At 40.5% G+C, this 12,646-nt stretch overlaps 1 protein-coding gene across 1 annotated transcript in view; it reads left to right on the forward strand.

Moving 5' to 3' along the window:
• Positions 1-5,268: 5,268 nt before the first annotated feature.
• kcnk3a (potassium channel, subfamily K, member 3a) overlaps positions 5,269-12,646 on the forward strand; it is a 46,581-nt gene continuing 39,203 nt past the window's right edge. Inside the window, exon 1 of the mRNA XM_026143329.1 lies at positions 5,269-5,670. Coding sequence (XP_025999114.1) covers positions 5,388-5,670 — 283 coding nt within the window. The 5' untranslated portion in view covers positions 5,269-5,387. The remainder of the gene's footprint in view (positions 5,671-12,646) is intronic.

The raw sequence follows: 12,646 nt of genomic DNA on the forward strand, positions 1-12,646 counted from the left end.
TATGAAGAAAAGTTTTGCCGCGTGTTAATGAGGAATAAAGTTCCCAAAATATTAAGGACATTTTTGCCTCCGTCATCATTTCCCTTCGAGTTGATCGCTGTCGATGCTGCAATACTCAACAGGTTATGGGCCCAGGGCCGACTCGAAGAAGAGTTTTTTCTCATGAAGATCCGGAGCCACAACGGATAGCGGGCTAACGGTTAAATAGCAACATGGATCAACGAGGAGCAAGCAGGCTGCCTCGACTCATGTTTGACGGAGATGAGACCAGGTATGAACTTTGGGAAACTAAGGTGCTAGGATATTTGCACTTGTTGGGATTAAAAGACACCGTTCTGAAGGAACCGAACGGCGCGGCTGAAGTAGCAGCAGACGGTAAGAAGAACGCCGACGCTTACGCCGAGTTAATCCAATTCTTGGACGATAAAAGCCTCTCACTGATTATGAGAGATGCCCCTGATAATGGGAGAAGAGCATTAGAAATATTGAGGGACTACTACGCTGGAAAGGGGAAGCCCCGAATCATCAACCTGTACACCACGCTATCATCGCTTCAGAAAAAGAGGGAAGAGACTGTCACAGACTATGTCATCAGAGCAGAGGCCGCCATTACAGCACTGCGCAATGCGGGTGAGACTTTAGGTGATGGATTATTGATTGCTATGGTTTTAAAAGGTCTACCTGAAAGTTTTAAGCCATTTGCAATACACGTTACTCACGATAAAGACGATATGACATTTGCTGAGTTCAAAACAAAGCTACGGAGTTTCGAAGACACTGAAAAGTCAAGCGCGTCCGAGTGTAGCGACAACGTAATGAAAACAGGAGGAAGAACCGGCCGTGAGCACACGAGATCCAGCGCACAATGCAGATACAAGAGCGATGTGGACATTGTGTGTTTCAAGTGTGGACTAAAAGGCCACCGAGCAAAAGTGTGCAGACGGAGGACGTGGTGCAGTCATTGCAAAAGCAGCACACACAGTGATACCACGTGTAGACATAAAGACAAACAAGATGGCGCGCGGAAGGTCGCAGATGAGAGCGGCAACGGATCCAAAGCAGAAACGCCAGATTATGCCTTCAGGATTAAGGGCGTAGACATCAAAGTCCAGCAGTCAGCGTACAGCATTGAGGAGAAAGGCCTGTTGGTGGACACTGGGGCTACCTCACACATCATTAACAGCATCGCCAAGTTCAAGAGCTTCGACGACGCGTTCAGACCGGAGTCACACAGCGTAGAACTGGCAGACGGTACCCAGTGCAGAGGCGTCGCCCAACAGAGGGGGGACGCAGAGGTGTTCCTGATTGACAATACAGGCCAGCGACGCAAAGCAACGCTGAAAGATGCGCTGTTTATTCCATCATACCCCCAGAACATATTCTCTGTAAAGTCAGCCACTGCATTAGGAGCAACAGTCACCTTTAAACAAGGGCAGGACACGTTGACCCACAAAGACGGTACTAACTTTAACATTCATGTGTATGGCAAGTTGTACTATTTGCAGACTGAAGTTGAGGGTAATGATAAGTGTAACACCTGTCATGACATACAGGCATGGCACGAGATATTAGGCCATTGCAACTATGAAGATGTAGTAAGATTGCAAGGTGTGGTTAACGGTATGCAGATTAAGGGGAGAACCGATAGACCTGAAAAGGAATGTGAAGTGTGTATCCAGGGAAAGTTTGCACAAACCCGAAACAGAGATCCGGATACAAGAGCAAAGGCTCCTTTACAAATGGTACACACAGATTTAGCAGGTCCGATAGCCACTGAATCTATTGATGGGTACAAATATGTGCAGTCATTCACTGATGATTATTCAAACTCAGTGTTTGTATATTTCCTGAAGACGAAAACTGATACAGTGCAGGCAACAGAGAAATTTCTAGCGGATGTTGCACCATATGGCAACGTAAAATGCATTAGATCAGACAATGGGACAGAGTTCACATGCAGAGATTTCCAAACCCTGTTAAGGAAAAATGGCATTAAGCATGAGACATCAGCCCCGTACTCACCCCATCAGAACGGTACCGCCGAGAGGGGGTGGCGTACTCTTTTCGAGATGGGCAAGTGCATGCTAATTGAGAGTCAGCTACCGAAATGCCTATGGAACTATGCCATTCAAACTGCTGCTGTAACACGGAACAGATGCTTTAGTAAGCGAACAGGGAAAACACCCTACCAAATGCTGACAGGTAAAAAGCCAGACTTGTCAAAAATGCAGAAATTTGGGTCTGTGTGCTATGCATACAAACAGGACAAGGGGAAACTTGATTCAAAATGTGACCAAGGTTTCTTTGTAGGTTATGATAAGAACAGTCCCGCCTACTTAGTTTACCACCCTGAAACTAAGAAAGTTCAGAAACATAGACTTGTTAAGTTTGTGAGCAAAGTAAATGTAGAAAGACAAACACAGACAGATAAGGGAGAACTAAATGATGACGGTAGCAGAGTAAGACAGCCTATGGCTAACAGACCTTCAGAGAAAGGTGACAAGGACAATGAGGTTCCAGAACCTATTGTGACAGACACAAGTCCACAAAGTGGTATACCTGATGAGCGTGAACGAAAAGAGACAAGTGTGACAAGTGATGGATTTGTCAACAAAAGGTATCCTCTTAGGGAGAGAAGAAAACCGGGACATTTAAATGACTTTGTAGCTGCCAACAGTGGCAGCGATGAGATCCACACTACCATAGACTACTGCTACAGGGCAGTGTGTGGTGTCCCAAACACATTTAAGGAAGCCATAGAATCAGCTAACTCAAAGAACTGGATCAAAGCCATGGATGAAGAAATCCACTCGTTACGGGAAAATGACACTTTCACCTGAACCACTTTGCCAAAAGGGAAGAAAACAGTGGGGGGAAAGTGGGTTTATTCCATTAAGAGTGACATTGAGGGAAACGACAGATACAAGGCAAGGTTCGTAGCCAAGGGTTACAGCCAACAGTCGGGGATAGATTATGGAGAGACATTCTCACCAACAGCCAACTTAACTAGCATAAGAGTTTTGCTACAGAAAGCAGCGCAGGAGAGCCTGTTACTCCATCAAATGGATGTGAAGACAGCATATTTACACGCTCCCATTGATTATGAAATCTACATTGATCAGCCAGAAGGTTATGAAGAGGGAGAAGGGCTAGTCTGTAGATTACAAAAATCCTTGTATGGGTTAAAACAATCTGGTCGTAACTGGAATAGGATTTTGCATGAATACCTAACAGCGAACAGTTTCAGGCAAAACCCAGCAGACCACTGTGTTTATACCAAAGAGACAAAAGATGGTAAGGTGATTATGATCATCTGGGTGGACGACCTGATAATTGCTGCTGGCAATGAAAAGGTAATGAAGGATGCGAAAGAAATGCTTTCAGTCAAATTTAAGATGAAAGACTTGGGCAGACTTAAGCATTTTCTGGGTATTGATTTCACTCAGTCTGATGGATGTGTAACAATGTCACAAGAAACCTATGTCAACAAGATACTGATGAGGTTTAACATGCAGAACTGTAAACCCAGAGGAACTCCCTGTGATCAGAAGTTGTGTTACACAGAAGGTGCTACTAAGATAAGAGATGTGAGGATGTATAGAGAGGCTGTAGGCAGTCTTATATACCTTGCATCAGGTACCCGTCCTGACCTGAGTTTTGTGGTAAGCAAGTTATCGCAACATTTCCATGAGCCTACAGAAGAACAGTGGGGAACTGTGAAACATGTGTTGAGATATCTCAAAGGGTCCAAAGATAAGAAGTTGTGTTTTAGAAGAAACACAGATGAAAATTTGGGTCTAGTGGCCTACAGTGATGCTGACTGGGCAGGTGACACTGCCGACAGACGCAGCACTACTGGTTACTGTGTACGTCTATGTAACAACAGTTCTTTAGTTTCATGGAAGACCAAGAAACAGCCCACTGTGGCGCTCTCTACCTGTGAAGCAGAGTATATGGCTCTGGCTTCCACAATGCAAGAGTGTATATATTTAGAACAGCTTTTGAAAGGTATAGATGACTACAGCTACACTCAAACAATAGTGTACGAGGACAACCAGGGAACAATTGCCCTGGCTAAAAACCCTGTGAGCCGACAGAGGTGCAAACACGTGGACATTAAATATCATTTTGTAAGGTCCATTGTAAATGAAGGAAAAATGTGTCTATTATATTGCGCCACTGAAGAAATGGTGGCAGATGTTATGACCAAACCTGTTTCCAAGCTAAAACTTGCTAAGTTTGCTGACATTATGTTTGGTGCTTAAAAAGGAGAAAAAAAAAAAAAAAAGGGAAAAGGAAGTGTGGTAGAGATTGTACGACTGTTTATCGTTCATTGTAAAACTTTTCTTTAGATTCCAGCAACCTGAGTACAAGAGGGGGTGTTAAGATATTCGTTGTGTGTACTCATGTTGTACATTGTTTAACTGCATTATGGTTACTGTGGTTTAACAGAGACAGTGTTTTAGTGCTCACCACAAGGAGGCACTGTTTCATTGTACGTTCCTAAAACGGAAGAAGAAGAGAAATAGATACGGCACCTATGAAGAAAAGTTTTGCCGCGTGTTAATGAGGAATAAAGTTCCCAAAATATTAAGGACATTTTTGCCTCCGTCATCATTTCCCTTCGAGTTGATCGCTGTCGATGCTGCAATACTCAACAGATAATTCTCTAAATATTTCCAAACTGTTATTGATTGTTAAGTAGCATTTTTTTTACATTTCATTTGTATCTCATTAAAAATTATTTTCTATAAGAGGTTTTTCTTTAGTGAGAAGTAAACTCTTCACCTCTCTACTAGTGCCTGTAAATCCTGTAAAAACATTTTGCATGTGGATGTCTTGGGTTATTTATATTTTTTTATGATAAACAAAGTAAAAGGAAAAATTAAATAGTCAAAATCAAGTTTTTTTTCGTTTTTCCTTTTTTCTTGGTTCGCATGTAACGTTTTTTTTTCTTGTAACTTAAATACCTTAAATACTTTTTTAAAGTGAGATTATTTATCCTCCATTTCTTTTTCCCTAATGTGGGCATACATTTTTTCGCTGTGCTTCATTAAAGGCTGACGTTTTTTTTTTTTTTTGTAGCATTGGGGCTCAGTGTTCTCAGTTTCTCAGTGAGTCCACAGTATTTCATAAGGAGAATTAAAATGGGATTCATGCAGTCGGAGAGAGAGTGTGTGTGAGAGAGAGGTGGGATGGATGCGTGGAGGGGGGTGGGTTGGTGGGTGAGGGAGGCGTGGTGCTGAATGAACAGCTCCTCGGCTCATAAAGTAATCAGAGAGCTCCTCTGCTCCGTCAGAGCAGCACAGCCATGAGCCAGCCGAGTTCCCCGTCCTCAAGACCCGCTCTGACACTCCGCCTGTCCCCCTAACACACACCACACCACCATGAAGAGGCAAAACGTGAGGACCCTCGCCCTCATCATCTGCACCTTCACCTACCTGCTCGTGGGAGCCGCGATCTTCGACGCCCTGGAATCTCAGGAGGAGACGACCCAGAGGATGGAGCTGCACCTGAAGAAAGGGGAGCTGCTCCAGACATTCAACTTGTCCTCGGAGGACTTTGACGAGCTGGAAAAAGTGGTGCTGCAGCTGAAGCCGCACAAAGCCGGCATGCAGTGGAAATTCGCCGGCTCCTTTTACTTCGCCATCACTGTGATCACGACGATAGGTAAGAGAGCAACTTCTTAGATACTCTGCGGAAACTCGGACTTTAGTTTGACTCTCGGTTATTGCACAAAACGAAGAAAATTCGTCTCGACTATCAAATAAACCTGTGGAGCAGTTTTAGATTATTGGGAGTATAAAGACAAAACGCGATTGAATATGAGGGAGGAGGTACCCCGATTTAAGTAATTCTTGTCCAACACTGCTGATCACATTAAAATATGATCACTGCACAATGTCCTGGTCTAATCAGTGATAGCACAGATGAAAGAAACAGAGCATAAAATATCATGTTATTTAAAAACATATCAATGCAACAGGTTTATAATAAAATAGATACAGCCAAATCTGCCAGGAGACATGAAAACCGAGTATTTTAAGAGTATATGAAGGTAGCATGTGTGTGTGTGTGTGGGGTGGGTGTCTTTAACCATAAGGGTTTAAATAATTTATATTTGTTTTATTCATAGTTAGGGAAATATACTTAATGTGATTGCTACATTTCTGGAAGACTACTGAGGGGCAGGCTCATCCGAGAGTTGTGCCTCAATATCACCAGTCCTTATGAATACGTGTGTGAGGAAGGTGGGAGAACATTTGGAAAACTTCTGCTGTCAGGAAATACCAAAGGTAAGGTAGGAGTGCTGTGCCTGAATCAAAAAAACAAAAACAAAAAAGTAACCAAAAAGTCAGGTTAGAGCTCACTGGGAAAGCAAGCTTTGGATGTTACATCAGCTGGAAGTGGCCACATTTATTTTGAGTTCCAGCATTATAGAGGATCATTTAAAAGTCAGATTTGAAGCCAATGACTGCGTAAACGTTAAGTGCAAACTTCTCGCCAAAGAATTCTTTTGCTCACAACTTTGTCATTAGACATGAGCTTCAAAAATCTGAAAATCTCTCTGTACATGTTGAGACACAATATGAAGGATTTAAAACTTCAGCCAGTGAATTTGTGATGAATACTGAAAAGCTCTGCATTATTGGGACCTTCATTTGCATCTTCATTTGTGCTCAAATGCATTTCTCCTGTTCCGAAGGGTCCAAGGACAACACCACAAGCCTGGTAGCTCTTTACTCAATTTTTATCAGGCTTGAAAATTAGCCTGTTTGCTTTAGTGGTTTCACTGGAGGTCAGCTTTACTCATTTTCCTCCATAGCACTCTCCGTGCTTTACTCAGTCTGACATCATATCAGAAAAATGGAACTAAAAAAAAACAACTTTAATTACTGTAATGAATCAAATTGTCTTGTGATCTGAGGCCAGGTTTACATCAGCTCATTTTGCTTTTAAAAGAGTTATAACCATTTGTTTTATCATTATGCTCAAAATAGCCATGAGAATGTGCATCAGAGTGAAAGGAGGGGTGGTATTGATGCAAACACAGAGAATTATCACCAAATTTGCAGCTCCCTGCAGCTTTAGCACATCCTTCACTGTAAATCTGTCTATACAGTAGATTACGGCTGCAACAGGTAGCTCTACTCAGTGTAGGTTCTTTAAAATGCAATTATACCCATTGAGAATGATTGAATTCCCATTGAGATCACAATGACATCTTTTACAGGAGAGAAAAGTTGAGGTGGAAGTTGCATACAATCACAATCACTCTACAAAGTCTGGATTTCCAGGTTGTCAGTTCAGACAAAATATCCTCTGTACAAGGGGGAAAGTGAGAAAATGCTGGTTTCCCCACATAATTCACGCCATAAAACACACAGTTAGTAACTTGTGGATGACTATGGTAGGTCATTTAGCAGCTGATGAGTCACATACTTCCCCAGTGATTTGGTAGAGACATAAAACAATGATAAAAAGCAGCGAATGTTAAATAAGTTAAATATTTAGAAAAGTTAAAGCACTGTGCAACAAATTGTTGATCTTTTTTGATATTGCCTGAATTTTCAAAGAGTCTTTAAACAGTCCACTGTTCACAGACTTAATGCTTTTCCCTGACATACTGAAATAGCAGAAGTAATGGAGCAATTGATTAGCTTCTGTGTGAACCATGCGTGCACTTAAAGGCTGTTTTAAAACTGCACATTTTGCAATTAAGAAAAACAATTGTACTACCATAGTAAAAAATGGTTTGCATATTAATATATACCAATAAAATGTTTCATTAGATACTAATAATTCAAAAACCATATCCAATATAAGTCATAAACCATAGTTCTTAAACAGATAAGCTACCTCTGTTACTAGACAGCGAAAGTGGCAAATTCAGATTGTTTGCTCATAAAGTCATATTTTTATAGATTACACCACCTCATTTATTTCTATACATTTTTTAAAAAGGCTTCACTGTCTCCCTACATCACATTGTCCTTATCTGTCAGAAGCTGTTCCTATCTTCATCTCCTATCTGAGTCTTCCTCCTGTATTTAGTGGCCGGGGCAGCAATGACTATTGATCTGTGACTTGTAACCCTATCAGATGCAGGCAACTAATTGCACACTACCCCAGCCCCCGGGTGGCTGTAACTGCATTCTGTAATTGCGAGCCTCGAGGCTGCTACAAATACAGTGATTGGCGTTTCAGTCTGCCATTAAGTATTAATGACAACACCAGAGCCTCGCTGTTCCACTGGACTCCTGGCACATGAAATCAACAGTACGGACACTGTACTGTACACATAATATCACGCAGCCGTGGCTTATAGCAAAGTCCAAATATTGCTTCAGGATATGAGAGTGGAACGCCTAATTTGTTAAGCTGAAGCGTAAAAATAGACAAGAACCTCTTAATTCCTCGCTTATTCTTTGAATCTATAATTAAAGTCATTTTCAGAATGAGGCCTCAGGACTTTCCGCTCCAACGCAGGACACCCCCAAGGACCAGAGAGCTCAGTATGATGTGCAAACAGCTCAGTATCAAGAATAAAATGGGGAATTTTCCATGTCAACTGCCAGCTAGCACATGACAGAATCAGTCCCTGCAAGCCATAATGATAATTTAAGATAAATCAATGAGCCACAATATTAAAATCACTGAAAGGAGAAGGTAATAACAGGGATCATCTTGATACAATGTAATGTTGTGCTAAATACCCCAAATGACTTAAAAACATTTCAAAGACTTTGAGTAATTGACTCGTCTGTGAGATACACCTTTAAAAGCCCAGTACATTAAGTTCCCACCCTGACCTTCAGGAAAAAAAGGCCCTACAGTCAGAACACTCTTCAAGGTCCTACATCCAAGCCATGATTTAGCATCACAAGGGGGAATTGCACAGTATTAGACAGGTGGTTTTAATGTTTTGGCCGATCCATGTAACTGACAAAGGCAGGAGAAGCTACAGCCAGTAAGCACACATCGTTTTCTAAAAGAGAAAAGGGAAGGAAGAGGTTGGGGTGTATATTTACTAACCCAACTGTGGGAGTAATATGGAATCAATGTGGGATACACCTCTAAGGAAAAAAATTAATGAGCTTTGGGCAAGAAAATGCTCTCTAAATGCCACCTGGGGAGCGCCTCTGCACGATTTCGAACTGAGTATTATAAAATGTGGGGGTTCGCGGGGATCTGAAACAGAGTCATCTTCCCTGTATCCTCACCCCAGGGGTGAACTTCTTATCACTGCCACACCACAGGGCAAACCTTGAACTCTACCAGGCAGAGGACTGTTACATAACAGAAAGAAGGACAGGGGCATACAATTGGAGGTCATGAGAAGCAGTCGTGGGCAGATGGCCATCATATAATATGTTGACTTACACTATAGAAGTCTTTGTGTAACAAGCAATATGATATCACTGTATGATTACACAAGCCAAATTAAACGGTTGGTTCCCCGGAATTACGCTCACACATTCACTGAATTGACTTTCACTGAATCCAGACAGAATTCTGCAGAAAGAAAACAAATGATATTTATTGTTCTCACAAGTTTGAAAAACACATTTAAAAAGCAAAAATAAAAAACTAAGAATTTTTCTATTAGTGTTGTATGGAAGGCCATTTCCGCCACAAAAATAAAAGTATCCATAACTCGAAATTTTGACTTACTAATTAAAAATTTTGAGAAAAGTAACTAGAAATTTCGAGTTAGCTCTGCCAATCAGTAATCTACGTGAATGACGTCATTTTCCTGTAACCCGGCAGGGTATGGTGCAGAGGAATGCACACTCAAAACCAGATCGCAACAAGTTGGCCCTTTCAAGAGTACATTTGCTGATAGTAACACCAAGTGATTCAGCTAATAACACAAGGATTTCATTATTTGTGAAAATACTCAGCAACTTGTGCATTCATGACTGGCTATAATACTGGTAGCTTAGCTGTAGCATTTGTAGCTGAGGGCTTCAGCTTCCAGGTACCAAGGAAATGACATCATTCACGTAGATTACTGATTGGCAGCGCTGAATCGAAATTTCAAGTAACTTTTCTCAACATTGATGTTTTTGGATGTTTGATAGAAATCACATTTGGTGTCACATATACAGTGAAAGCTGCTCACATCGCAGATGCACAAGATGTTCTTCAACACTGGTCCTGTGATGCACAGCAACAGACAGAGACCAATTTCTGCAAACTACAATCTTTTAATCAGCCTAATCAGGATGTTGTAGTGTCTAAATGGAACAGAAATGAAATCATCTGGCACCGAACCACAACAGCAGTCGCATCAAGGCACTTCATTCTGTAAGATAGTTCTCCTACAATAATAGAGAGAAAACCCAACAATCAGACAACCCACTTTGAGCAAACACCAGGCGACAGTGGGAATGAAAAAATACCTTTTAACAGAAAGAAATCTCCAGCAAAACCAGGTCCAGGTAGGTACTTTGCTGTGACTGGTCGTGGTAAAAAAGACAGCAAAAGTAAACAAAAAATCAACTGACCACACAGCTGAGTAAAAGCTGAGTAAAACAGGACGCATCTGACCCATCACTAGGTTCAGATTTTGTGACATCACTGGCACCTCACCCCTACTTATATGGTCTTTGAAACACCGTAATAAACTTTATAATAACTTCCCAAATAATGTTTATAGGTGCACAAAATGCCATTAAGCTGCAATTTTTTTAAGTTTTAGAAGATTTTGTTTTTGTAAATTTGTAGCTTTACAAAGATCTAATATTTTCATGCAAACTAAATATTAACCAACTGATCAACATTATTTACCACAATTCCTTTTTAACACTATAAAACAAGCTGGTGCATTTTAATTTAATGCAGTTCTGAGTGTCAAGACAAACCTACAATTGAAATGAGACTTTTTTTCCCTTTGTTTTAACAACCCTAACACTAGCAACACCTTGGTGACATCACAGCCTGGAAACGCATCAGGCCCAGCTTTAAGGGCTTTCATTGCAGGAAGTAGTCATGCTGCTCTTTGCACCAGTCAGTGTTTATAAATCCAGACAGCTTCACAAAAGCTAACGCAAAGCTGGATAGCATAGTGGCGTGGACTGGGTTTAACTGGGGCCTTTCTGTGTGGAGTTTGCCCCATGACAGCTGGGATAGACCCTGATAAGGATAAGTGGAAGAGAATGAATGGATAATACAAGGCTAAATTGTAATTAGATTACATCCAAGATGTATTACAAAACTGCATTTTTTCACCTTCTTGTTCAGTTACATCCACCTAAAGCCTGCATAAAAGTGACTGGTCAGTGGAAGTGGAGCTACAGGCAAACTGCAAGGCTTCTTTTACCTCTACTTCCTGTCCTTTAAAATCTTGTCTCCTACCTACATATTCACGTGCATGACTTTATAGAGATTAACGGTATTGTTAATTCACCAATAACAATAACTTTTCTCTAGCCACTCTTTAACTACATACTGAAAAGAAAAATGTTGTTTTATATGTTCATAGAATAATTATTACAATATATTTAGATTAGCTGTCTTAAACACTTGGACCACCTAAAAGAAAAAGAAACAAGCCTTTTCTAAAACATGTCCTATAATGGTGTGCCGTCTCTGACCCAATGACAGCTTGGACAAGCTCAAGCCTTCTCATAAGCCTGAATTTAATCAGCAATCAGTGGAAGAAATCTTTCTTTGCAGTTGCTGCTTCCTCTCTCCAACACCATCATATAAATAACTACAATTTTCTGAGGTGATATAATCATGCAAAAAGTCTCATAAAAGACGGAAAATTCAACAGGAACATGTCCCAGTAACTCTGAATAAACCGCAGACCTCACTGTGAGTTATGGAGCTGGTTCTTACAGATGGAATACTCTCATTAAAAGCACACTCTTCAGTAGATCACTCACTAGAATGAGGAAAACATAACTGGAAAGAGAAGAAAAAAATATGCAGGACAGAAGAAAAATGCATGAACGAGCTAATTGAAAATGAATAAATAAAAACCATTTCAACTTCAAATTCTTGTTGATTGAAGTTTTTTTCCTCCCACATGTGTAATATCATATCATGTACCTCAAAAAAATAAAATAAAATAAAAAACCAAAACCTTGTTTGTACTGCTATGACTCACTTGGTCAAGCAGGCAACCCATACACCGTAAGGCTAGGTTTGAATCTCCACTGTCCTATCTCAAAAATAGTTAAAAAGACCCCCCAAAATCAACATCTGTATTTTCTTTTCATGTCTTTCATTGGGCTATGTCCACTTCGGTCTGCAAACTATTTTCTGCAACTGTATTATTTAGGTGAATGATGCAAAAAGTTAGTTTTTATTTTGCATTTTCAGCAGAAAATTCAATATTTCAAAAGAGGAAAAAAACTAATAAAAAAATAAGCATCTCTTTTCCTCAGGATCATCTAATATCTAATCCCTGATGTCATTAACCTTCGCTTTGGGCTCATAAAAACATTTTTCTTTTGAATAGGATCTAAACCCACATGTTTATAGTTAGAAAACCATTACTTCAAAAAAAAAAAAAGAGCATGTTTTGCTTGGACTTTTATGACAGTGAATCACCTCTTGTTAAATAGTTCTTGTATAAAGATCATTTGGCTGTTTGCCTATTGTTGATTCAGTAGACGTGAGCTCATTGTCTCAA

The sequence above is a fragment of the Astatotilapia calliptera genome, chromosome 15 (assembly GCF_900246225.1).
Source record: "Astatotilapia calliptera chromosome 15, fAstCal1.2, whole genome shotgun sequence".
In the NCBI taxonomy this organism is placed as follows: domain Eukaryota; kingdom Metazoa; phylum Chordata; class Actinopteri; order Cichliformes; family Cichlidae; genus Astatotilapia; species Astatotilapia calliptera.